The sequence below is a fragment of the Aspergillus nomiae genome (assembly GCF_001204775.2).
Source record: "Aspergillus nomiae NRRL 13137 chromosome Unknown contig00135, whole genome shotgun sequence".
Lineage (NCBI taxonomy): Eukaryota > Fungi > Ascomycota > Eurotiomycetes > Eurotiales > Aspergillaceae > Aspergillus > Aspergillus nomiae.
The window spans coordinates 43,806-70,922 of record NW_015378190.1 but is presented as its reverse complement, the minus strand read 5'-3'; the positions used below and the strand labels follow the sequence as shown (position 1 = coordinate 70,922).

General features: G+C 48.7%; 5 protein-coding genes across 5 annotated transcripts; 2 read left to right on the top strand and 3 right to left on the bottom strand.

Moving 5' to 3' along the window:
• The first annotated feature begins 1,274 nt into the window (after positions 1-1,274).
• Positions 1,275-2,911, top strand: ANOM_005425 (40S ribosomal protein eS6). Its single transcript, XM_015550682.1, has 6 exons — positions 1,275-1,497; positions 1,608-1,680; positions 1,808-1,828; positions 1,895-1,993; positions 2,063-2,381; positions 2,445-2,911. Exons 1-6 carry the CDS (start codon positions 1,393-1,395, stop codon positions 2,539-2,541), a joined length of 714 nt encoding a protein of 237 aa, XP_015406867.1. The 5' UTR covers positions 1,275-1,392; the 3' UTR covers positions 2,542-2,911.
• Positions 2,912-3,037: 126 nt separating this feature from the next.
• On the bottom strand, positions 3,038-4,710 carry ANOM_005424 (ribose-phosphate diphosphokinase). Its single transcript, XM_015550681.1, has 3 exons — positions 4,530-4,710; positions 3,982-4,446; positions 3,038-3,900 (listed from the first exon to the last, which is right to left on the bottom strand). The coding sequence occupies exons 1-3, from the start codon at positions 4,598-4,600 to the stop codon at positions 3,474-3,476; spliced, it is 963 nt and encodes a 320-aa protein (XP_015406866.1). The 5' UTR covers positions 4,601-4,710; the 3' UTR covers positions 3,038-3,473.
• Positions 4,711-5,231: 521 nt separating this feature from the next.
• On the bottom strand, positions 5,232-22,522 carry tom1 (E3 ubiquitin-protein ligase TOM1; the record flags this gene model as incomplete). The annotated part of the gene is made up of 14 exons (XM_015550680.1): positions 5,232-5,326; positions 5,397-5,741; positions 5,798-9,634; positions 9,692-9,772; positions 9,829-12,618; positions 12,671-13,633; positions 13,693-17,424; positions 18,957-19,257; positions 19,337-19,463; positions 19,513-21,691; positions 21,745-21,937; positions 21,990-22,038; positions 22,093-22,190; positions 22,256-22,522. 14 exons carry the CDS (start codon positions 22,520-22,522, stop codon positions 5,232-5,234), a joined length of 15,057 nt encoding a protein of 5,018 aa, XP_015406863.1.
• Positions 22,523-24,270: 1,748 nt separating this feature from the next.
• On the top strand, positions 24,271-25,735 carry ANOM_005422 (trans-2-enoyl-CoA reductase (NADPH) TSC13; the record flags this gene model as incomplete). The annotated part of the gene is made up of 3 exons (XM_015550679.1): positions 24,271-24,381; positions 24,469-24,684; positions 24,743-25,735. Coding segments are annotated over 3 exons (993 nt in total), but the record flags the coding sequence as incomplete, so codon positions are not given.
• On the bottom strand, positions 25,683-27,081 carry ANOM_005421 (putative alpha-1,6-mannosyltransferase subunit; the record flags this gene model as incomplete). Its single annotated transcript, XM_015550678.1, has 3 exons — positions 25,683-26,128; positions 26,214-26,647; positions 26,709-27,081. Coding segments are annotated over 3 exons (978 nt in total), but the record flags the coding sequence as incomplete, so codon positions are not given.
• Positions 27,082-27,117: the final 36 nt, after the last annotated feature.

Below are 27,117 nucleotides of genomic sequence, written 5' to 3'. Positions count from 1 at the left end.
CTTCTCTCTTCTTTTATTTTTATTTTTTGTGAGACACTTGCGGCTGGAAATGACTAAAAAATTTCTCAAAAAAACTAAGAGTGTCTATATCAATCGGAAGCGCCGGTTACGGATCAAACGAGGCCTTCCCCCTGAGACAGAGGGGAGGGTTGAGGAATAAGAATCGTATCTCCGGGGGTACCGTGCAGAAACCGGGACTTGACAGTAAAACTAGCGTAGTGATGAGGGTTGATAAGCCAGGTGGGGAATATGAGAAGGGAAAAGGTTCTTTGACAAGGACAATAGAAGGAGGGGAACAAACGCAAGGAGATGACGGGGTGAAGTTAAAAGAAATTCGAATACTTGGGAGTGGGTGAGGAGAAAGAATGAAAGATGATCAAGATGTCTGTAATTATGGAAAGGAGAGGAACTACCGCATTGACACAGATAATACTAAGAATAACGCCCTGGGAAGAACGTTGTCGACTTGGCCTAAGGCGTTCACAATATGCCATTCCCCATAATAAGGCTGTTGTCCGCGCGGCGACTCCGGATCGGTCAACCAGTCGCGTGCGCGGGTCATTGCGTAAGGTGTCCACCATTCTGACTAGAAACGGTCTTAATGGCCGAAAAGCTCTTGCAGGTTCTTCTTGACGGTTTCTTTTGCATAACGCATTGATGACTAAGTTCATAGGATTTCCAGTGGATAACTACTTTGTGCATACTTCCTAGTTCAGGTTAGGGAGTTGTTCTCGCCATGGACGTTCAGTTGCAGACGGGGAATACTCCGTCCAGTGTGGATGCTAGGTGGATTTTAAATGGTGATTGTTGATAGGCGCCACTTTGATCTGTATGTATCTTCCGAGGGGACTTGGGTCAGTGCTTCGATAGTTAAGTACCGATGTGAGTCTTTCGCTTTGAAGATGTCTATTAACATTCATGAACCATAGACGATTGAATCTTTAGAATTGTAAGCTCAAGTGCGAGAGATAGCTACGATAAGAGTAGTAGTTATCGCCAGGTGACGCCTCATTATACTAGTGAACTCTCACATAAGGTACAGCTGCTGTTCGAGTCAAGAAGAACTATGAGATGAATGTACACAAGGAGGTGTATTTCCTCCGTAGTATTTTATATCCCACAGCCTGGACAGATGTACATGACTCGGAGATGATCTTGAATCCTTTTTGAGTCTGGAAAATTCCCAAAAGGGGAAGCGGCTGACATAAGAAGCCCTACTTCGCGGCGCTAACCCCGAATGGGGATGGTGGATGTTAGTCAGCCGCCCACAGAGGGAAATCTCGCTACACCACAGCGGCCAAAAATCCCAAGTACTGAACCTCCGACGACCTAACCTCCTCGACCTGTCGACAATACCCGCGCCCTCCGTCTTGACCGCGCAGCTCCGTCAAGATGAAGCTCAACATCTCTTACCCGGCCAATGGGTCGCAGAAGATCATCGAGGTTGACGATGAGCGCAAGCTCCGTCCCTTCATGGAGAAGCGCATGGGAACCGAAGTCAGCAACCCTATCTCCCTATTTTGAACCACGCCCCTTCGATCTGCAACTTGAACATTCAACACGCGAAGATTTTGGAAGCAAGAAGACTGATTGGGGAATATCTACAGATTGCCGGCGACTCCCTTGGTGATGAGTTCAAGGGTTACCTTTTCAAGATCACCGGTGGTAACGACAAGCAAGGTAGGACTGGAATATTTTTCTTTATCTATAAAGATCTTCCTTGATTGTGGGATTTGTGTGGGGTGGAAGGAAAGACAGGAATTGCGGGACAAGCCTGAGCCAAAATGCTGACATGTACTCTTACCAGGTTTCCCCATGAAGCAGGGTGGTATGTAACCAACCGATATCAAACGCTCAGCAATCACCAGCAGGAAAACTCATCGAATCTATACAGTTCTCCTTCCCACCCGTACCCGTCTCCTCCTCGCCGATGGCCACAGCTGCTACCGCCCCCGCCGCACCGGTGAGCGTAAGCGCAAGTCTGTCCGTGGTGGTATGTTTTGAAAATGAGAAATTTTGTTGCTCCTGTGCGCATAGTTCGTTTGTTGACGACTTCCCACAGCCATCACCAACTTCGATCTCGCTGTCCTGGCCCTGAGCATCGTCAAGCAGGGTGAGGGTGAGCTGCCCGGTCTCACCGACACTGTCGTCCCCAAGAGACTCGGCCCCAAGCGTGCCACCAAGATCCGCCGTTTCTTCGGTCTCGACAAGAAGGACGACGTCCGCAAGTTCGTCATCCGCCGTACCGTCACCAAGGAGGGCAAGCCCGAGTACACCAAGGCCCCCAAGATCCAGCGTCTGGTTACTCCCCAGCGTCTCCAGCGCAAGCGTCACAGGATCGCCCTCAAGCGCCGCCGCTCTGAGGCTGCTCGCGAGGCTGCGTAAGCTCCCTTGTTCTTCCAAGTTCATATCCTCATCCGGGTTTACTAATTGCTGCGAAACAGTAACGACTACGCTAAGCTCCTTGCCACCCGTGTCCACGAGGAGAAGGCCAAGCGTGATGAGCTCCGCAAGCGGAGGGCCTCTTCTATGAGGAAGTAAATGCATCTTCTCCGGGGTTAATGGTCGGGTTACGTCTCTATTATGGCTAGGGAAAAATCTCAGCGGACGAGGAAAGGGGGCTATCGAGGTGCAAAGCAGGGGTGTAACCCAAGAGAACAGAATATATTCCTTGGGGAACATGCGTCTGCGGGACCGAGGCTTTAGCGTGCTACCTTTTTCTTTTTAAAAAGCCATATCCACAGCTGGAATGAAAGGGAAAAAATGTGAAAGAAGTTTTCTTGTTCTCGGATCCACATTGCACGGTAACAGGGTAACGGTTCCGCGGGCTGCTAGCACTGCTTGATAAATGAATGAAGCTCGATGTTTTTTGTACTCACAATTGCAAATCCCAGTTTGTTTTCTGTTTCCTCTCAGAGGCTGTCTTTCCAGTATCACCTAGTAGTAGTATCATCGCCGACTCTTGTTAAGCATAAGGAGTACGTACCTAACGAGCGACGAATGATAGTGGAGTCTTGCACTATTGCATAGTGCACTGAAGCAATAACCCAAACAATCTTCCAAGCCGTGAACAGTAACATTAGCAAGCAACGTGAGCCAAACTGTCAGATTCTCAGATTTCCTCTATCCATGATAAACAAAAAGAAAAGAACAAGAAAAACTCCTTCAGTACGTGTATATGTACAAATGCATAATTCAATTCATCGTAGGCGCCGCAAACTTTTTCGGAATTTACCATCCCTTTTCCACCCATTGTTCGTGCATGCATCATGGCCTTATTCGTGTTATGATGGTTATCAGAGTATAGATTTCTTCGTCTCAAACCAGAAAACAGAGGATCCATGGCCAGCGGAAAAACTGCAAATTTCAAAGCCTTCAGCATTTGAAATTCAACTCGAAGAACCAAGGAACGTTCTCTTTACTCTGTCCCAGTGAAAGATCTCTTTCGATCATCCCTACCCCACTGTAGCAATTTAAGCGACAGCGTGGGAGAACAAGAAACTCACAGACTCGCCGTTATGCGTACGTCTGCAGGCCTCGGCAAGAGTAGGGCTGATATCGATAGTCTCGATCTTGTCGCACTGCTCTTTCTTCTCTTTGTGAGGAACAGTGTTGGTAACCACAACACGCTTGAGGCAGCTCTTGTTGATGTTTTCGATGGCCTTGCCGGAGAGGATACCGTGAACGACGATCGCGTTCACCTCCTTGGCTCCGTGCTGCATTACAGTATCGGCAGCCTTGGCCAGAGTTCCACATGTGTCGGCCATGTCATCCACGATGATGGCGACCTTATCCTGAACATTGCCGACGAGAACCATGCGGGAGACCTCGTTCGGGCGAGGGCGTTCTTTGTGGATAAGTGCGAATTGCAAGTCGAGACGGTCAGCGATAGCAGTGGCACTGGCAACGGGCATAAATCAACACTGAACTTGACAATGACCATGATTTAAAAAGAGTAATATAAAAATGCAGCTGACTTACCGCTTCGCACCACCAGCATCTGGACTGACGATGATACAGTTGCTCACATCCAGGTTCTCCCGGATCCACTTGAGAATACTGGGTTCAGCGTACAGGTTGTCCACCGGAACGTTGAAAAAGCCTTGGATCTGGCTGGCGTGAAGGTCCATGGTGATCACATGATTGCAGCCAGCAGTCTGGAGCATGTTCGCCATGAGTTTTGCAGTGATAGGCGCACGGCTCTTGTCCTTCTTATCTTGACGAGCATAGGGGAAATTGGGGATCACAGCTGTGATACGTCTCGCAGAAGCTGTCTTGCAAGCATTGATCATAATGAGCAGCTCCATCAAACCGTCATTTATGTCGTTGGGCTTAGTAGACTGCAGAATGAAAACATCCTCATCTCGTACGCTTTCACCAATGGTCACGCTCGTCTCCTGGTTGGAGTATTGAAGGACCATGATCTTGGTCAGTTCGATGCCGAGGCTGATGGGACAAGTAAGGAGTCATTAGCCAAAGAAAAACAGCACAACATGTGAAAGCTTATTCAATGACAACGGATCGCGTACCGATCAGCCACAAGATTCGCAAGCTCAGGGTGACTGTTACCAGTCAAAAGCTTGATGGAGTTGGCAGCCATGGTGTCTCGAAGTCAATTGTCGACTGGGTACAGATTATGTGTGAGTCAAAGAAAATAGGTTTGTGTAGACCAAAATCGGTGAATACAACAACTGAAGAGTTCTAAGGACTGAGGAGAATCAAACCCCAGAGTCGAACAAAAGGTGATATGATATGCCCCGCGGCAACTTTTTTTCCCCAGCGGAAAAATCACTGCGTCCCGTGACCCCCCGGGCTCGCTGCTGCTCACCGCCTACGAGCTTGTGATCGAGAACATGATTGAAATATGCGGTAAGTTATTGGGAGATCTAGAAGAAAGAAGGAACAAAAGAACATAACCCTAAATACATGTGAAGAAAATGAGCTAATTTATTTTTCACAAATCCAAATCGCTCTATTCCTGGTACACTAGTTGACCTGCACTTCAACCAGCTTCCAGTCGCGGTCTGAGATTTTCCTCCCCTTCGTAATACATGATCGGTCCCAGTAGCAATACAGACTAGGAAAGAAGACAACAAGGAATAGTGTAGCTGAACGCCGCCAAATGCTCAAGCATTAGAACAGGGGTGTTGAGAAACGAGGAAAGATGCAAGGAATCGTGTAAAACCAGCAATTATCGCCCAAGCTGTCTTGAAGAGAGCACCGCCACCAATCTATGCGAACCCGAAGTATTCGCTACCAGCTGTCATGGCAGTATACAGCCGTTGTCTCAGAGTCTCATAACTTTCGTATTCCGGGAGATCAAGCTCTGCGCCGTATGATTAGTAACCTGTAATATTGAATTCGATAGTGGCAAATCAAAGAAGAAAAAAACTTACGGTTGAAACATGTGTGCGCGCTTGGGAGGCGATCCTTATTGCCATAATCGCGATGAATGTTGAATCGACTAACTCCATTCATACCTTCAAGCTCCTTGAAACCATTGAGTGGCACCTTACTTGTTCCGGTGACAAATTGCAGCAGCTTAGCCCGCTCTTCTTTGTCAAATGAGCGAACGGCACGCCAGAACCATTGGATTTGAGGCGACGAGGCCGAATAGTTATGATACTCGGTATTGGCCTTCCAGTCGTCCACATCAATCTCGGGAAGACCGGAAATCAACAACTCAAGTTCTTGCTCGTTGAAAATCGAGATCAGATCTGCTGGGATGATCTCATGGAACCCTATAAACCATTGTTAGCTGATATTCTAGATGATCTGTATGAAGAGCGTGACATACCTTTGAGGAAATTGTCGAGCTGCTCCTTGACCGATCGCACGAGACGATAATCCACGACACGCTGCACGTACTCCTCCTTGTTTTCTTGAGTGACCGGAATGTTGCTTCCATTTTCTATAAGATCAATCACTTGCTTCTCACCAAAGTCATCAGTCTCCACGGCGAAAGTTTCGGTGATAATGTCAGTGATATCGTTCTCGAGCATCCAGAGGAGAGATTTGTAGTAGTCGAGATCAAGTGTCTCCATATCCTTGATAGATACCGAACGTCCAAGAATACACTTGTAGACAGCGCGGCTGAAGTGGCAATCGAGCACCCGGCCTTCGTACAGAGCCTTGCCAATGATTCGTCCAATGAACTTAAAGAACATAAGATGCTCCGAGTTGACACCGCTTAGGCGATTAGGGTGGAAGGTGGTCCGGTCGGCAGCAACAGGAATAAACAAGGCATAGTTCGGGTTGAACATGCCGCGTGCGAGAACTTGGAACCATTCTCTGGTCACGCCTCCCGCGTCAACACCCTCTTCACCGTGGAAGCGCACATTCAATTTGCCGTACTTCAGCTCATCTGCCGTCTTGAAGTATAGGGATTTGAACGAGTCAAGGAACACTTGATCTCTCCTGACAGAGAGTTGAAGGGGAGGGTGAGGATGACGAGGCTCTGCACCACGGGAATGGATACGACGGGTGAAGTAATTGCGCTTGTTATCGAACTCCAAGACCTTCGGATTCTTGACAAGTAAGGAGAAAGTGCCGCTCATCAACCTTGGGTTTTGACGAACAAGTTCGTTTAGTATCTTGCGATGTTCCTCTGTGAACTTGAAGAAGAGACCCTCCATATTCAAACCAGCGCCGACAGACAGCTCTCGAGTGTTCCGAGAAAGAGAAGTCTCTTTCAGCGAGGTGTTCTTGCAGACGACCATCAATGCTTCGATCAGGGGCAAGAGGATTGTTGCGACATTCAGCATATTCTCCTTCTGCCGTATAAGTGTCAAGCATTCACTCAGTCTTGTCCACAGAGGACCGAATGTAGAACTTTCGTACAAGGTCTGTAGGACGTCTTCCTTAGCTGCCTGCTCGGAATCACCTCCCTTGGCCTTCTCCGATCGGCTGGGATCAAACAAGTAGTCAAGTGCCGTCAACACACGTAACAATTTCGCTTGGTCAGAGCTAGCTGGCGAGAATTTAGCCAGAGCAAGGCCCTGCATGTCGGTGCCAGTCCGGGCTTGATTAATATGAGACAATAATTCATCCAGGTCCGTTAAGATAGTAGTGCTCAAGTCCTGCGCCTGATGGACTAATTCATTACCAATTACATCCCTGGCTTTAGGGATGGCTGAAAGATTGTTAATTGTCGAGAGCGTTTCCCTAAAGGTTTTCCCGTTGCACTCGCGAGCGGCAAGTATGTGGACAACAAGCTGCAGATTGTGGTCTGGAACAACAGGAGGTTCTATAGACTTCTTTTTATGTTTCTCCTCTTCGCTCGAGCCCTTTCCTGTCTCTGATTTAGAGGTTTCTGCTGATATGCCCTCCTCGGGCTGCGCCGTTGTGCTTTGTGCTTCGGCGTTCTCTACACTGGGCAGAGGAGCATCTGTCATCGTTGTATCTGTAGCAGATGTAGGTTCTGCAGCATCGGACGGTTGCTCCTGTAGTTCCTGTTGCTGCTCCTCAGCCGGCCTATCATCCTGTGCTGTCTCAGGCTTTTTGCCCTTGTCTTCTTCATCTTGCTTCTCCTTCTCACGACGAAGTAGCAGGGTGAGTGGCTGTGTGATGCTGCTGAGGAGGCTAGAAAGCTGCTCCATGCAATTCGGGCTTTCCATTATCAATTTTCGATCAAGGAGAGTAAGGAGCGCATTAAGCGCGAACTTATTGGCCTTGTTTTCCTTACCCTTACCTTTGCGGAAGGCCTTCAACTTCAATGTAGATGAAGGATCATGCTCAGTCAAGAAAAACCAGGAGATATGAGGGTTGTACTGAGACAGGAACGAAAGAGTCCCGAGACATTGTTGCACCACCATTACTGGGGTCACTTCATTGCTAACACTTGAAGAGGTTTGGAAGGCCAGATTGCGCTTGACAGACTGCGGGGTCTTCTGGATCGCGGAAGGTTTGGCCCGGAGCGAAAGTTGAGCAAAACTGCGCTCGATTGCAGAAACATCTGAGCTTCCGTCCTGCAAGACAGAAAGCAGAAGACTTATCACTTCAACTCGATTCTGGCGGTTTTCACAAACGTTATGCAGAATGTCATTCAACTGATGGCGTGCATTGCCCTGAAGTGGCATAAACATAAGGCGGAGCAACGTAGCAACACCGGCTTTGTCAAGCATTTGGACGATCTGACGCCGCTGTTGCTTCTTCGGCTCTTGTTCGTCGGTTGGCTCATTTCTTTGCCGATGATCAACTCTAGCAATGTCACCAAACTGGGTCAAGCGCCTTCCAGGGAGAGCTCGTGCTTCGGTGACAAATTCTGGCCCCAGCGTTGCTAGTATCTCCTCAGGTTGGTCAGCAAGTACGGCTTGTCGCAATGAAGGGTCCAGGGTGGCAAGGAAACTAGCGGCATCCATGTCTTCGGCGCGTGGAGGAGCGCCACTAGTGGTTGTTTGTCTGCGTGCACTTTCTCGCTCCCGACGGCGACGGTCGGCAGCTTCCTGCTGTAATAGCTCTTCCCGAATCTCTGGGGGCAAGGCTTCCAGGAACTCCGGGTTAATCTCACTGGGCTCTTCGCCAGCTGCAGCAGCCTGGGAGCGTTGCTCTGCAAGTTGTTGCATGATTACTTCTTCTCTAAGCTCCTCGGGCAGGGCCTCAAGGTACTCAGGGTCGATTTCCATTCCAGTAATGTCAAGTTCGCGACCTCTAATAGTAGTATGCACCCGAGGTTGAGGTTCAGACGGCCCCGTTTCTGCTTGGGCTGATAGTGTTGCAGCTTCAGCTTGGGTATCTGTCGGCTGCACATCGTCCATGGGCTCAGAAATAACACCCGAGGCTTGCCTTTCAGTTTCTTCATGCTCCCTTTCTTGCTGTCGCCTAGCATTTTCTTCCTCTTCTTTCCGCTTCTGCTCTTTTTCTTCTTCTTCCTGAGCAATACGTTCCTGACGTTCCCTTTCAGCTAATTCTTCCTCTCGTCGCTTAAGCTCCTCTGCCATCTTCTTCTCTCGCTCCTTCTCTTCTTCAATAGCAGGAGGAACCAGTATCTTCAGCAACGAGTTGACAACACGCTGCGTCTTTTCAACGTATGTGCTGCTAAACAATATACGGGCCTCTTCCTGCCAGCGACTTCTAGTCGTTGCTAACGCAAAGCTCACAGCTTGAGACGGATCATCCCGAGTGCGAGATGGGGGTGCTTGCGGCCTACCAAGCCCAAAAATATCTTGAATACGGTTGGGCAGAATAGCTCGTCTGTCAACATGAACATGAATTCCGTCTGGGCGTGTGATAACGCCAAAGCCTGGAGTACCTTGGCCTCCAATGGCCTGCATAATCGCGTTCATGAAGCTCACAGGGCTGTCCATAGGGAGCAGGCGTCCAGTGGAAACGGGTTCCATGCCATGAACCCAATCGGTAAAAGCTTCATTGCCAGGTCCACGAGATTGGCCAGCCTCGGGGCCACGGTCTGTCCGGACAAGAAGAGGGTTTGTCCCATCGTCATTACCACGGGCAGGGATCTGAGTTCGGTGGAATCGGTAGGGTTGAATAGGAACGATTCCATGCCGGCCGCTACTGGGCATTATGCCTGTAACCGCAGCCCATCCTGGCTGACCACGGTAGCGGTGATGATGATGTCCACGGGGTAGTGGAGGCTCATCGCCATCCCAGCCCCATGGTTCAATGAGGTCTTCATCTATACAGGATATTCAGCACGCCTCGTTTCACGTTAGAGTAGATAGATGCAACTCACCATCGTCAAAGCCTTGATAAGATCCTTGATCTTCGTCGGCATCTTCAAGTTCCTCCTCAAGCTCATCGATTTCCTCATCTTCTTAGTGAACGTTAGTAATCTAAATCATGCATAGAACAATACTAGACGATACTGACCATCATCATCATTCAAGTCATCATCAACAATGTCATCAAGACTGTCAGGAGCCTGAAGATCCTCAACACCTCCGGCAGCTTCATTGAGTACCCGGAACAAATCATCAAATCTTTGTCCTTCATCACGCTGATCCGCTTGTCTAATTCCAGCCAGTTCGTCCTCGAACTGATTCATGATTTCAGCCTCCTCATCATCTTCGGACATCTCTTCGCTCTCCCATTCATCATCATCACCTTCCTCTAAACTCTCGTTGTCTTGGTCCCCTGTTATCTCTCCGGCGAGGATCTCGTCGTCCTCCATATCGGAGTCATCTTCATCTTCGTCATCATCCTCGTCATCATCATCGTCATCATCATCAATGACAACCTCAATGTCCATGCCGGAATCGCCAGGAAGGCCCTCAATGGGACCAACACCTTCAATCTCGTCTTCTTCGTCGCTTACGACTTCGCCATCATCTTCGGGCAAGTCTTCTTCATAATCCATTTCGTCTTCGTATTCATCGTCATACATCCCATCATCTTCTTCATCCGATTCTTCGGAGCTAGTTTCTTCTTCATGGCGAGGCTCTAACATACCCAGGGTGGAATGGCGGAAAAGGTCAGGGGTCTCTTCACGGTCATCTTCCAGGTCAGAAACTGAGGTGGCAGAGGATATTTCATCTTCCTCTGTTTCTCCGAGAGTAGAGATGTCGGACGTCTCACTCAAGATCACTGCCGTTTGCGTAAGTTTGTTAAGGGGACGCAGTATGTACTTGATGACCCGTTTAGATGCAGGGAAATTCAGATCGATCTCAGCGACCGAGGATGTAAGAGCGGCGATGAAATTCTTTTCAAACATCGTTTTTGCAAGCTGCCTAGTCGAGGATGGGAATGCAGTATCTCCGGAAACGAAAGCATAACCACTAAGCATTTTGTCAAATAAATCGGCCAGTGACATCAATCTAGAATACTTGGCATCCAAAGGCTCGTTTGACGCATTTGCCTCTTTGTATGCTCGCAGTGCATGCTCTAGAACGAACCTCCGCACAAAGGCAAGCTCGGGCTCATCTTCTTCATTCGAGTTTTGCTCGCTTCGGCGTCTGCCAGTCCCGCCAAACTCACCGGTCTTCGTGCACAACGCTACAAGCACACGCATCGTCCAAGCCGATGTGTTGGCGCGCTTCTTGAACGCAACAGACTCATCATGCTCCATGGTACCAATTGGGACAAGAGCATTCAGTAGGTAATTCAAAATACCCGCTCGAGGCTTGGAAGGAGTAGTTGCAAGCGGATCTGCTTTGCGAGAGAAGTTGATAAACTCCACCTTCGTGCGGTTATACGACGAAAGAAGCTCAGTCAAGCATTGAAGGAGGAAGCAGCGGTATATATAGATCGGGTGGTCATCTGCTTTGAAGGACGGTTTCTCTGCTTTCTTAGTATTACGTGTAGCATGCAAGTCAGTGGTAGAAACAGAGGGTGAAGGTTCATCAGTCGCCATTTCCACATCAGTTTGGGCTTCTGATTGTTCAGGCGCAGATGCTTCCGTAGCCTCTGTCGAAGGCTCCTTGTCGTCTACATCCTTGTAGGATAGAAGCTCCGAAAGCAGGTAGTGGATGACGCCATCAGGATTCTCTACAACAGGCGGCCTCAACTCTGGCCCTTTGCCTTTGTCTTTATCCTCTGGCTGAGCATCGGCTGAAGTCTGGCTACCATCCATCGTGTTTTCTGTAATGTCCTGGGCCGCTTCTTTGTCTGAGGAGCCAGTATTCTTGTCAGACTTCAAGGTGAGAACCTGTGGGCGTTGCCGGCTATCGTATCGCTGCAGCTTCAGTTTTTCGTTGGAGACTTCCACGAACAGTTCCGGTGACCTAAGGACGAGGTGATACATCTGCCGCACATAACCGGTCGTGTCGATCTGGCGAGAAGATTTCGATTCAAAATTCGCGACAATCTCACTTCTCATTATCTGTCTAATGGTGTCCTCGTCTTCCACAATGTGTCTCAAAATCAACATGAATGCACCCTGGAGCTTTTCATTTGTGGTGCTTGAAAGCTGCTTCATCATGACAAAAAGGCGCTGCAAGCTGCGCTTTTCGCCTAGGCGGGTTGCAATGCTGCGATTCCGAGTAAGTATAACAAGAACCCGACAAACAGAGAGTGCCAAGGTGTCATCCTTTCCAACTCTAGGAAGAATTTCGACAAGAGCCTCAAAAAGCTGCGTCTTCTGTTCATTGGAAATAAGAGGCTCGTCTAACTGAGCGGGAGCATCATCTTCCACACCTGGGTTATCATTATCAGGCATGTTCCATCGAATCTGAGGAGGTTGGGCGTCGTCAGAGAGCAATTTCTCCAGGACCAGTAGAACATGCCCGATCCATGGGAAGGACTCATCCGAAGACTTCTCGGAAGGCACAGAGATAAACCCGAGGAATGTAGTGAAACACTCTTTCAGTTCCTCCAGTGTAGCGTTATACATGTCTCTGTCTTGGACTACTAGCGCGAGGAGATGGGCATAAGCAGCCACCTTCTTTCCAGCTGCTTGGAAGTTCTCCATTTGCAATGAAACAAGAGATTGAACAAGGATCTCTCCAACCTCCTTCCGGAAGCTTTCAGGGTCACGGTGCTTCTTCGTCGCAGAAGCGATCAGGTCAGCCAATTCGAAGGACACGTCATGGTGCTCATTTAGGACATCTAGGCAGCGCTCAATCAAATTCGCCCGGACCTTCTCGCGCTCCCTGTCTAAATCTTCGACCGTGGTAACTTCGCGTCGTCTTGTCGATTGTTCCGTTCGCTGCTCAGAGGATGGGTCTGTCGAATGGTTTGATGGCTCCAAAAATTCCCCCCCGGTAGTTGAGGTTACGGGTGTCCTCTCGGTCACTGTCGACTGCGCTATGGTCATCATTAAGAATATGACTCAACGCTCGAGCTAGGAATTCAGAGCCATGTCTGACTTCGGTTTCGACTGGGCCACCCTGGCCTTGTTCTTGGCGAGGAATGTCATCCGATCGGCCAGAAGCTTGCGCTATAAGCATTGCAAGTGTCGAACGGTCGAGGAACCGACTGTCGAAAGACGAGGCGTCTCCACCGGCCGGCTCTTCGGAAGTTTCACCATCTGATGTTCGAACAGACTCAATGTCGTTGGGAGGTGGTGGTATTCTCGGAGCAGGTAGTAACCAGTCTTGTGCCTTGCAGTATTCTTCGGCTGGGGCATACTGGTTGTTGCAGCGGTACAGGGCCTCCTTTACAACTTCTAGATCGAAATCTTTTGCCTGCAAAGCGGCAACACGATCCCTGTTGATAACTAGTTTTCTCCTAGACACCTCAGTCAATGCGGGTGGTAGATTAGAGCGCTGGGCGGCCCCAGTTTCATATTCGCCGTCTAGCGATGAGCGCAAAATATCCACCAAGCACTTGATAACGGAACTTGAAGACTGGGTAGCAAAATCGGAATTCCACAAGTCCCGAGCCATCGGCAATATCTCCATCCGAAGGTCAACCAGGAATTGGCCTGGTTGGAAGTAGTCGGGACGGTCCCGCTCCCGGTCACTGCCCGTCATGGCTTGCGTTTGGCTAGACTCGACAATATTCTTGCCCGAGGCGAGCTCAGAGAAAAAGCTAAGTATAATCTTAATACCTCCATAAGCAGAAGTAAGTCGAGCTGACACGTCCTTCTCAGAGTCAGGCACCGACTCGGGAGGTGTGAGAGTCTTGACCTCACGCACAAAGACGTCGCAGATATCTTTCATAGCTTTCAAACCATGAATGCGTTTGAACGCAAAGAGGACGAGAGTGAGGTAATGAGAATGCGGGCGATCTGCAGTAGCTGTATCAAAGTGGGTTTATCAGTTTTTGGCCCTGTCTTATAACAGATAGATAACATACCTTCGTAAAGCAAATGCGAGAATGAGGAAAGGATAACAATGAGGTAAGCAAATCGGAGCTTGTGGTTACCACTAGTGTTCGGGGGCGCGAATTGGAGTTGCTCGAGCACAGCGCCCGCAATGGCCTCAGCCACCGAAGTTGCATTCTGCTTCTGGTAGAGATCTATCCGCCGCTTCCCAATAAGACCGAGGCCCAGATTGTGGAAGAAGCCCGTTATTGAGGAAGGCAAGGAGCTAAGAAGGTAGCGAAGCGCTTGGACATTCTTAAAAGCTACACTATTTTCGGGGGGGTTAGAGGTATCTCCTCTGGGCTCCTGAGCGACACCTGGTTGAACAGGCTCACTCGTAGTCGAACCTTCGCGAAGAGGCGCAGGCACAGCTGAGCTTGTTTCTGCATTCACGGCTCCCGAAGATTCATTAGGTTTTTCTGAACCCAGGCCAGTTAGTTGCACTTTCGTTGCCTGGTCCCAGGTGTCAGGTATATTCTTCTCTAGAAGAATTTCCTCCCACACACAAGCCGCATGCAAACCTCCGAGTCGTCCAATAAGAGAACAATAACGATCGGCTAGATTGACTTGTGCAAATGCAGAAGTCTGCTGGCTGGGTCGGGTCTGATATAATGGCATGGAGTAAACTTCGCGAAGAAGATCCGTTAAGATAAGTGCAGCCACCATATTCTTAGCAAAGTATGTCCCATTATCTCTTGCGAGTTCCCAGGATTTGTCGTCTTGTTCCTTGGGCTCTTTCTCAAGAGGTGGCTTGATCAGAGGGGTGAAGAAACCTGATTCCCGGGGTCCCGACAGACGCCAGAACTCAGATAGTTGTTCCACAATCTGCTCTGCGCGATCAACAAGCCCGGGCAAGACAAGGTGAGGCTTCGTTTCCGCCAACATATGCACCAAAACAGTGAGCTCCTGGTTAGCATCAGTGTTATGGAAATCAAATGGGAGACTTTGCAGAGTTGCAATATCCAAAACGAACTCCACGCCACCACATTCGATAAAGTAGGTGCAATTCGATTGGTTTTCAAAGAAAGCACCTAAGAATCGCAATACGGGGTAAAGGTAGTCCGTAACAGTGAGACCTGTAGAGTCTACGTCCTTCGGTTCGATGTCGGTATTAGAGGCAGGGAGAACAAGGCTTAAATCGCCGGTTTTCATGATGCCACCGTCTGGTAGTGCCCCAGATTTGATCTCCCGAATACCAAGATCCGACGGTGCAATGTCCCCAGCGACTCTCGTGCCACCAATCTTTCGAAACAGATGATATGCTGGTCCAGAAAGCACTGGCTTTCCCAGGGTGTTATCTGTCCACAGCTTGGATCCCATGCCATCCGACCAAGCCTTACTCCTGCATAGAAAGCCAACTCGTGCGACCATCACAATGACGGCAGCCATGATTGTTGACTTCAGCGCAGGATGATGCCGTACTAACTCATCAAACGTGGTTCCTAGCGAACGTACGAGATTGGGATCATCTTTCAGGCATTTCACATGCTCGGGATTTTCGAAGATCTCGAAAAAGCTTTCCAGAGCATGGGATGACTGAAAGAGTTCAAGTCCAGATGAGTTAAGACAGATTGCTCCAAAAGCCGATGGAATGCATGATAAAGCTTCCGCTGCGGGCATGATACCTAAGGCTAACTTTGCATCCTTCGACCTTGCCAGCTCATACTCACGGGTCTTCTGAGGCACACTGCCCGACTGGCTAGTGTCGACCTCGGACAGTCTAGCGGATGATTCCCCTTCAACTTCAGCACCCTCCGTATCAACAGGCAACTTCTCTTGTGCTTTTATCTCACTGTGCGTGACAGCTTGTAGAAAGCTCTTGCTCAAACCAGCCTCAGCAATGACTGCATAACTAGTGGGCTCGTTGTGAATGAAACTACTAAGAATATTGACTGCGTTGCTCCAGACATGAGACCCAAAGACACGGGCGTTTTCAAAGACCAAACGAAGGGACGTCAGCAGTTGAGGTGAGTCAATCAAATTCCGAAGAACACGATCAAAACCACCGCCGTTATGCTGCATAATATGATTGACAAACCGGAACATCCACCTGAGTGTCTGCTGCTGAAAATACGGGATCTGGTAATCAATTGACGGGGTCTTGTGATGAGAAGGAATTCCTGCGCCGCGGGATACATTCTCGAAGGAAGTTTTGGTTTCAAAATCGATCAAATCCGAAATTGCGTCAAACCCCTTGGCTGCTGTGAGAGTCCCAAGCGCATCACGAACTGCATGGACAAAGGTATCGAGGAATTCCATAATTCGAGAATAAACACGACGAGCCTTCTCAGTTCGGAGGTTCAAAACATCAACGAACATGGGAATTAAGCCAGCAGAAACAAGGGTCTCGGGTGTCCTCGTGCTTGAGCCAGGAAGCGTTCGCAAAAGAGCAAGTAACGCATCCCGCCACTCATCCTCACTGCCATCATCCGTCCTACTGTCTTCTGAGCCTAATTCATTGACAGCCTTCCGGGTCAGGAACATGAGAACACCATGGTTTACATTAACACTTAATGCAGCACAGACGTCGATTGCTCGTGATTTGTGTTTGGCCAAAGAGTCAAGAGTCTGGAGTACCAATGTTTGTACACTTCGAGAGACTGGAAGATCACCACTTGCGCCCAGATGAACCAGCTCGCCCAGTTGATAAGCCAGCTGCAAACGTTTCGGCTGTTCCATATCGTACTGGAGGATCTTCTGTTGAAATAGCGACTCAGGATATACGTAAGCCAAGTTGGTGATAGCAAGCAACCTGATGGCAAGAATCTGTTCGCGGCTAGAAGGAGATGTTGCCAGTCCCTGGGCAATCCGAATTCTGTGGAGCAGCTCATATTTGGAGTCGTCAGGCAACTCTTCCACGTGCGATGCAACAAGACTATCGGGTGTCGACGAAGAGATGCTTGAGTATGGAATATCAAGGACCTTTCCGCCCCTTGTCGCTTCTTCCAGTTTTCCTGAGGGAGTATTCACAGCAGAGCCAGGAGAATCCTCCATGATCGAGGTGCGGCTCAAACGAGGCGTGGGGTGGGTATGACTTCTACGCAGAGGTGTTGGCGTGGTAGGAGTCTGCGTCGGTAGCCCACCATGTACAACCTCCGATGGTGGCTTGGCCTGGTCTGAAGTGCCAGAAGGATAATAAAGCAGATGCACATGACCCCACTCTTCCCAGCCATCACTTTCGCGCACAAGGGTAGCCAGGTCGTTGGCATCGTGCTTGATTTGGGAACCTTTCTCCTTGCCCTTAACGCCAACAGGAGGAGATACAGGTGTCTTGTTCAATACGGAAGGGCGCGGGAAAGGCGCAGCAATCTTTTGCAGTTTTTCCAAATCAATGTTAAAGTGGGCTGCCAGGAGGCTCTGTTGGAGGTGGGTACTACCCCGCTGGCGAGAATGATATCTTTGAGCCAAAGAGAGTGACAAACGAAGGGTAGACTGGAGAAGACAAAGTGACGTGGTATTCAGAAGTTCCCCTAGCCGTTCACTGCTGCTATACAAGCTGCGATTACCGCACTTATCCAACAGTAACCTGGAAAAGTCGAGAATTGCTTCCAAGAGCTCTCTGTCACCCTCTACACCATAGCCAAGAGCGGTCAACTTAGCGTCGATATCCTCCGAGTTTGATTTGCTGTCATCACTTGCATAGGAGTCCGCCAGGACATGTCTGCTGAATGGCTTGGTTTGAGGGCCATTATTTAGACCATATTTTTCATTGGCAGTAGCAAGATCTCGTCGAAGCGGTTCAGAACATTAATCCAATGATATAGATCACCTCTTGGAAAAGGCCATATGCGAGGAAAGGTGCTGAGATGTGAGGGAAGCTCGGGGACGGGTATAGTTGTAGCACGAGATACGAACTCTGACAAATAAGGGGACTATAGTGTAAAGGAGAAAATTTCAGCTCAGCTTTAAATCAGTACGGCAAGGCACGTGGAATTATAACTCACGATCGTAGCCTCATGTTTTTGGCTCGCCACCTTCTTAATTCTCCCCATGATGACGTTCAAAAGCAACAGGTAATCATGAGGGAGCTGAGGATGGCCCCTGGAGGATTCCTCCTAGATGAGGGTGGGGAGGTCGTGAAGACCGGGACGCGGAGAACGTTGCGAGGCGCCTTATGACGTTTTGGGTACCTCTTCTGCCTCAACAAAATCAAAAGAGCGAAATGAGACTCCGGGACAGCTGTAGCCAAGAATCTCGAGATTGCAAGTAGGTTGAATAGCGAATGTAGAGGTAAAGTCCGACGTGGTCAAAGAGGTTATACCCGGATGAATTCAAAGGACTGAAAGAATATGATGAGGGACTGAGGTGGGTGTGTTTGCGGCTTTCAGTAAGTACGAAGTACCGCTGGGCGTCAGAGGAACAGGGAAACGGTGCAGGTCGTTCGCCCTGTAAGGTTTGACATCCAGATCGAATTAAGACAATATTAGGTGAAAGAACCACACACAATGAATAAGGGGGGTGGTGAGGGAGAGGACGTGGGCGAGGTTTGGATGGGGGTATAAAAAGAAAGATGAGTAAAGAGTTGGAAGGTTCGTGAAATTATCCCAATAATGGAGCTTCTTCTTGTCAGGTTCTCTCCCGTTGTGGCTCATTCACCTGGACCAGTGGTAAACTTACAGTCAGAACCGGAGCGGGTCTTCTTCCCCGCCGAGGCAACAAGTCAGCCCTGCACTATTTACAACTGTACTAACTGATACTAACCACTTTACTGCCTAAATATTTGTTTGTTTACTTCTAATTTTCGGACGGATTCACTCTCATCCGAATATCCCAGCAGACAATATAATTGATTTCTCTGGGCTGGGAGTAGCCACTACCTGGTAGTAGTACACTTCCTTATACACTGTATCTGTATTCTCTCGGTTTGATTTCAGTTGTTCGTTCCTGGTATTTCAGGCCATACATAATATATATTCACGTCACTACCCCTCATCCCACCGGAATCTATACTACCTCATATTCCATGCATGCTTATGCTGTCATCTTCCTCCCTCTTTTTCTTCTTTCTTACAAGAAGGTTCAGATGATGCTCAAAAAAGCAAGACGAAACTACGCATAAAACTCCCACCTACAGCTAATTTGGCAGGGAAAATCTCAATTTATTTCCGTGGCGGTGCCTTACTGTACATATAAATCAACAACAAAGTAATAACACAGTCAACAGTACAACATTTTTAGCGTATATCCAAAAGAGGCGGTTTATCAACATTGCGTTTATCACAGGCCGGACGTTACCTCTCCATTCGCGGCAACTCACCATCCCACTGAATCTTCATGCTAGTTGGGAAGGGAGAAAATCCGCTTTGGTCTGGAGTCATATACTTTGCAATTCCACCAGGCCCAGACAGCCTTTTCAGCTGCCCCTGAGGCCCTGGGGCACGGCGCAGATTATCCAAGCGTCCGATGACCTTGAGCATGGTGGTAAGCGCTAACTTACAAAGCCCAATACCTAAGCACTGATGTGAACCAAAACCAAAATGAGCGTAGAGATCCATATCGCGATCAAGTCTGACCTTTTCAGGCTCTGGAAAACTTGCCGGGTCCATGGAAGCGGAAACCTAGAAAAGTGCAAACAATAAGTTATCTGTGCCCACGATAGTCGTGTTCTGTTTCATTTAGGATATTGGCCTCACTCACCAGGTTGCAGAGGATGTGTTGCCCTGCCTTGAAATTTAGCTTCTTACCGTTGTCTTCAACGACAGTGGGCTTGACCACCATCCGAGGCAGTCCCACGGACGACCGTAAGCGGGCGCCTTCCATGAAGCTTCATATGGTTAGTTGCGAACAAGGATACTGGGACGAGAAATCCATACTATCTTAACAGCAATTCGTCGGTTTCCGGTGTGTCAACCTTTGCCAGCCGTTTAATATCAGGCAAATGGACTGACCCTTCTTCCGAAAGGTAATAGTCAAGACATTGTGAAAAAAGCTGCGCTTGGTTTGCCACCATGCCCCCAGCAGTTGGCAGAATATGAGTCCATACAATCTCATCCGCTGGCAGGCCGCTGGCAAGGAGGCGTTGGATCATGTGGACACCGTATTCACTGAGCACGTCATGTCGGTGTAAACTACTCACCAAGTTCGCAATGAACCCAGTGTTGTTAACAAGCTCGACATTGGCCATTGCCAACTGCCCGAGCTGCTGCGTCACTTCCCGGGCAGCTTGGTTAAGTTCAAATGAGTTCGCAGGATCCGCATCGTAGAAAATTGAGGTGAAAACAACAGCCATGATCTGGTAGAGTTCGGTTTCCGTGAAGACTCCCCGGGGGTTAGATTCAGTCTTCAAAGGCAATGAAAAAACATTTGCGCAGAAATGAACCTGAGCAGGATTTGCAACGTCTCGTACAATGTCAACTTGATTGATCCCAGCAATCTTGTAAGAATTTCTGTGCAGAAGCTTCAGAGTTATGTCCTCATAGAATGATTTGATTTCATTCTCCCATCTCTTTCGGTACAAAGCAGCTCCCATCATCTTGCGCGATGCGGCATTTGGAGGCCTATCCCCAGACAACATAAAGTCCCTGCCAAAAGGCTGTTTTCCACGGTGCATCAAGAATTCGATCTTTGAGCCCCATGTGACCTTGAATGCCTCTGGATCAGACAATATTGACATGCAAGCCGAATGAGAGTGAATGAACTGGGGTGGGGGAGTGTAGCCAGGCTTGTCCCAGTTATACTTCTCAGCAAACCCAAGTTTTGTCAGTATCTTCTTGTTTTCAGATGGAATAACCAGAGGGAGATGTGCGTAGATCGAGTTTCCCTTGAAATGGTTCGGAAATGCTCGCAACACAAGCTTATAGAATACATGGCCTTGATCGACTGAGTCCTTAGGTTCAATCTCGCTAAAGGCCCAGTTTGTAAGATGCCTTGGAGTGAAATCGACTGTGTAGAAGCGATCGCCTCGGACCAAGGCAACTGCGTCGGAGAGAATGGCCCTTGAAATTGTGAAATTGGTACACAAGCCACTTCCAGGGACCACGGCTTCCTTTGTATCCTCGACGATAACACCAGGGTAGATCTCCACATTGTCTGGGTGATCATATAGTCGCTTGAGCTGCTCAGATATGTAAGGGTCAGGATTGATCTCCTTAAAAGTTTTGTAGGGGGTCAGGTTAAAGTAGTTCCGGAATTCGTTCAAGGTAGCCAAATTCCAGGAGCGAGCTTGTTTAATCCCCAACGCTTCAATACTTCTGAAGATCGTTGGAACGTTAGATGCACCAAATGCGCCTACGCAGTCCTCAACGCTGTCCTCAAAGATTTTGACGAGAGAGTCATCGTCAAAGGATCCATCAGGCTTGCGCTGTAAGCCTGCAAACGGACGATCCTGGGGTTGCTCTGGAAGGTTTGCCTCCCACTTTCCGAGACCTCGTACAAACTCCTGCAAGGAGACACTGTTCGGATCCCTTCCAGGAAACATATCTTTGTACAAATCTTCCGTCCACTTCTCGTCACGTTGAGAAATGCAAGAATGCCATCTGTACACAAGGTTGAATTCAGCCGAGACTTGGTTACCGGTAGCCTGAGCTGCTGCTTCGCCAAGTAATCCATCCTTCATTTCAGCACGGGGGTCCAAGCTCCAAAGGCTGTCAGTTCGATTAATATTCAAGATCGTTCGCACGTAGTCTTTGAGTATTATGTTGACATAGAGGCCGCAGGTTACTAGCCGACCGGTTTGGAACAGATCGTTATCATATCTTGCATATTCTTTGGTGTTCGACTCATCCGGCTTTGTGAACCGGCCGCCTTCGTTAATTGCGGCCAGCTGTTCGACGACGTGGTTGTGAAATCGGTTAAACATGATCAAGATTACGCCAATACCCGGAGGAAACCCCAGTACACGCTTGGTAGAGAAACAGTCCGGCTTGAGCTTTCCATCCTTGAAGGTTCTGACAAGGTTTTGCTCGTCTTGGTTATTTCCATACAGTGGCGAAAGGTCGAGATATGAAGATGTTAAAGAAATTGTGCTGTCGTTGCGGTCCGTTTGAAATAGGTCTCGATGGATGTTAGATATGAATGGGTGGTGAGCGTTATTGGCCGCTACTCACCATGGATAATAATAGATGCAATGTAGAACAGAATACTAGAAATCTTGTTTGGATGTTCCTTAAAATCTTTGCGTGCCAAAAGCGAATCGAACAGTGTTTCTGGATCCGGGAGCGCAGGAGATTGCAATGTCTTTGGCCGAACCGATCTCGCGTAATGAGAGCCGGCAGCGCCGATATGAGGCCACAAAACGTTCTTCTCTGGCATTAGCAAGCGCTCTACTCCAGGGGGGTGAGACAGGTTTTACATTGCCTGAGCCATCTGCTTCTCGATACGAGTATTCGCGGCCAAGGTAACTACCTTCATTGTTAGACGTGCTAGCACAGCTCATGTCTTATCGACCAACATACGAAACCGGGGGGTGTTCCAGATCTTTCCACAGCTGGTTGAGGAAGGCATTTGTCAACTCTTTTCCAACTCGAGAGGTGGAAGGAAGTGCAGAGGTAAGCTAGAATGAAAGCTTCTCGTTAATATAAGCCGCGACTACCCGTCCCAACGATTGCAGCAACGAACCTGGATCAATCGCTCCATGATATATTGCTTATCATTGAGAGGCTCTCCCGTGGCAGCATTTTTGGTGAGTTCCACGATCGTCTTGACATCGCCGAGATCCATACGGCCCAGATCCCTGACAATTCCCGTGTTACTTGAGTCTTTCACATATGATCCATCCCCTGTTTCGGTGGGCAACGGCCGTAGTGATGCTGACACAACCTTTTCAAGTTGAGAAACAGTCTTTCCTAGCCCATTGACCACACCACCACTCTCACTCTCTGTCATCGTGAAGTAGAGTATAGAGGACTATTCACAACCGTCGCAGCAACGGAAACCAGAAGAAATGGTAAATATATATTAGCTGTTATTGAATATCAGTACTAATGATCTAGAAACAACGGTTTCTCCTTTCCCGCCATTATCTTTCATCCTAAGCAACGGACGTGATAACATAGGGTCGTTGTAGAGATTGGGCAATAGGGATGTATTTTATTGGCAGGAGGGGCTCATAGTTACCCACCTATATCGAAAAACCCAAGGAAATGAACGCCCAGAGTTGCGAAAACCTAAGAAGTAAAAGTGGGTGTGAGGCTGGTGATGACCGATTTTGTAAAGATACAACGAGGCAGCTACTGAACTCTCAGAGGGGGGAAAATATGGATATACTCATGAACCGTGGTATTTGAACGTAAGACAAGAGAGATGAATAAAAGGAGCAGGAACTTGTTCCTGTAACTGGTTTTTATATGTCCACGACCATATCGGCCTAACTTTGTGAAGGATTACGGTGCGGCTGAATAAATAGAGTCAGCTCAAGAGGATCAGCTCCAATGTCATTTGGATTAGAAAGCATACACCTACTAACTAACGAACTAACTGTTCGCCGTTTCTCCTCCCTTGACAAGGAGAGCCCCACTGGCAGGTGTGCCAGTGAGTCTGCGTTGATTTGATTCGCGCACGGAGTATACGAGTCGACGGCTGAGGCATACTAATAATACGACGTTGCCGTTCATGGAGAAGGGAAACCCACGGAGCCCGTGGGGAATTCTAGGCCGAAACTAAAGAGAAAAGTTACCTTGGAGCCCGAATGGCCCCCCGTATCCAAGGATCACCATGAACAGCTAACTATTGGATCAGATTGGTTTATGGGACTGGAAGGCCCGATCTACGACTGGAAGTTCAGCGAGGTGGCGCAAAAACGCAAACGGAAATTTGTCTGTGGTAGGTTCCATTCATATTTATTGCTCCAGGTGATTGATGGTTCGTCGGGATTGCCGATTTCTCACGGGTTGGCCAATTGAGACCTGAGAAGACATGATCATGATATCTACACTCCTTCTTTGCATGTCGCAGACACCGTCATGGTCTCAGGGCTGTCACAAACATTGTTTTTTTCTTAGCTTAGCACCAAACGACGCCAATCATGTGACGGCGAAGGTGGCTGGCTGAACTGACCGGGCTAAAGGACACTACTGGGTGCCAGTCGTCCTGGTCCTGACCCGTCTTCTTACGGATTATGCAAGAGGAGCTGAACATGAAGTGATAAGTATTCATAATTAGAAGATATGCCACCAATACGCAGGATCATACCTCGGAAGGAAGCGTTCAATGATAAGCCAGCGTATTTTTGCTTTTGTCTTGGGGTGGGGTCAATGCATTGTACATACAGTACAGAGTCTTACTCGGAGTAGGATATCAGTATTCATACTCTGCATGTCCCTGACCTGCAGGATGCTTCCTTCTCCCTCATATGACTCAAGTCTTCGAAGCATTTTCTCGATCGCCTGACGTGCTATCACTTTGCCTTGACTCTTCAGAGCTTCTGGAAAGTTTAGGTGGTTGTTTCTTGGCGTCGCCCCACCTTGAAAGCTCTCAACTTTAAATTTTATTTTCCGTCCTCAACATTTACAAAACCCGAACTGTTGATATCACGTGATCACTGACGAGCCGAGGTCAGGATGGGCCTATCACCAATCGTGTCTGGGTGGTCCTTCCCTCTCGAAATATGTGATACTGGTCGTCGTCTAAACAGCATCCAGTTGTCTACTTGCGAGTTTTGGTCATTGAATTCGGCTATCTTGACGGGAAATCTTCGATTTCAATCATGGCGCCAGCAAGTATTACATTAATTGTTGAGCCCCGGGGTATGTGTGCCTCCTGCACCGGCTGCCAGCCATTGGCACAAAGTCTTTGTGCCTCTTAGCTCCCTACCCTTACTTACCCTATACTAGGTAAACCGATCAAGAAGCTCCCCAAGGAAATTCAAATCAGTCCCAATGCTCCCGCCCAGGAGATCTACACGGCGCTCGCGGCGGCCTCCGGCTTTTCCATCCATCGCCTGAGAATTACTAAAGGAAGCGACCGCAGTGTAGTACCCAATTCGAAGGAGACTACAGTCGATGATACCGGTCTGAAAGAGAGAAGTGTTGTCCATGTCAAGGACCTTGGTGTGTGAAGGCGCAGCTTCTGATCGTTATGTGCAATAAGCTAACACCATCTTCCCAGGTCCCCAAATTGGCTGGCGCACCGTATTTATCATTGAGTATTTTGGCCCTCTGGTCATCCCTGCTCTGTTCCTCTACCCTCTTCGTCCGTATCTCTATTACAATTTCGACAAGCCACTTCCCGAACCATCCTATCTTCAGCAATTGGTCTGTGCACTGTTGTCTATTCATTTCCTGAAGCGTGAATTTGAGACCATCTTCATCCACCGCTTCAGCAATGCCACGATGCCAGCACGCAATATCTTCAAGAATAGCGCACACTACTGGGTCCTGGCTGGCTTGAATATCGCCTATTGGGTTTTCCGCCCCGACGCGTCTGCAGTCAACGAACCGAACCCTGCTCTCCTCTACGCTGGTCTCGGCCTCTTCGTTTTTGGTGAACTGGCCAACCTGAACTCGCATTTGGTGCTACGTGGCCTGCGCCGTCCGGGTACGACAGACAGGGGTATTCCCTCAGGATTTGGATTTAACCTTGTCACCTGCCCGAACTACCTGTTCGAGATCATGGCCTGGGTCGGTGTCTATCTCGTTAGCGGTCTCAGCTGGAGCGTGCTGTTCTTCATCGCCGTCGGCGGTGCGCAGATGGCCGCGTGGGCTAAGAAGAAGGAACGCCGTTACCGCAAGGAGTTCGGTGACAAGTACAAGCGCAAGCGCTCCGTTATTGTTCCTGGTCTTATTTAGTTTTGACCAGAAGAAATCAAATCACTTTCTTTTTCAAAGACTGTGGTGAGGTACGGCTAGCTCTGGCCTTGTTACTCTTACTCATTTCGAACCTGGTCACTCTCAGGTTCATTGTTTTAAATAGAGCCGTTAGAACAGTAGTCCGTGGCAGGGGACAAGTGTTTCTTCTAACATGGCTACTCGAAAACTAATCATGACCGGTATCACGGGCTATGGTGTCAGCCCATGATTTCCAATTGTACGTTTCCTCAAGATACTTCTGTCAAAAATACTAGAAATAATAATTGAGTATTTGTTACATTAAACATCAAAAGCTAGCAAATGAGAAACGCTCTACATGGAAAAGGTGCCTCCAGCTCCAAAACACCGACCTAAGATTATTCGCAGGGATTCACCCAGGACACAAACTTTTGGAGCAGTCCGTGTGTCCAGCGTGACAGATTCCTCATTCAATGAAACTAAATGCTCAAGGCAATCAGTCTTTTTTGAGTTTTTTGCTCCATAGACGGTAATATGGTTCCATCTCTTTCTCGCAATTCCGCTTCGTATCTGTGTCACATCCAAAGAAGCGAATGACCAAGTCACCGTCCTTATAGTTTCCATCCGCGCCTGCGCCCGACGAGTCCTTGCTGTATGCGTTGATTGTCCGCTGAGGAACCAAGGCTAGTCTGGCCAGAATCGTCGGGTGCCACTGGAGAATATGATCCTGGAAAAGTGACTGCCGTTAGCGTCTGTGGTACAAGCGGTCGTAGAACAAAGCGACCCGATACGGAGCTAGGATAACATCTTACCAACGCATGTGCCTCGGCCTTGGCGAAGTTGTAGTTGCGATACAAAGGATCGAACCATATGTCCAGGAATGTCTGCGCAAACTCGCCCTGTTTGATAACAAAGCTCCCGGAGCTAAGACTCTCGCTGTCTGTGCTGAGAATGAGGTCCACATCCTGGGGCTTTAGATGCGAAAAGGTCTTGATTATGCTATCTGGCGGGACAACGGGGACGTCCTTGAGCATCAACGAATCTAGACGACTCTTTTCGAGGAGGTGCGATTCCAGTGACTTGCTCGGGTCCATGATCAGCGCATGCGCATCGAGGTAGAAGAAGTTCTTCGAGTACGGATGGGTGGCCATCGCATGTCGAACGGCTGGGACGACGCCCCAGCTTCGCGGGGCGCTCTCCAGTGTAGTTTCGTAATCGGATATGTTGGCAAAGAAATTCGTATAACCTTGAGCAACGCACGTACTGTAAGTAAGTATCACCGGTCGGGAAATCGTGTGTTCACGTACCATGTTGCTTGGCGTATTCTTCTCTGTTCTTGGTGATCTTCTGAATGTAATCGGCGCTCCAGCGGGCACGGTCTAGAACTGTCACGATGACAAGACTTGACGTCCCGGCCGGTGCTGCGGGAGTTCCTGTACTTGAATAAAATAGTTGCGATAATAAGAAGTAGGTCACCACCAGTGCGAATCCTAGGATCGCAACAGCTTTAAGTTGTTTCCTGCGTTGTAACGACAGCCGGGAAGAGCGGCCGTATAGAGGAGCATTGAGGTTCCTCCGAGGTGGTAGAGCGAACTGCATGGTTGAACGGTTTGCCCCCAGCGGTAATTTGCTGGGTGACTAGGAGTACAGTTGGACGAAACTACCGATCAGGGCATTCTAATAGAAAGTAGACCCTGGGCTGTGTGGAAATGTAGC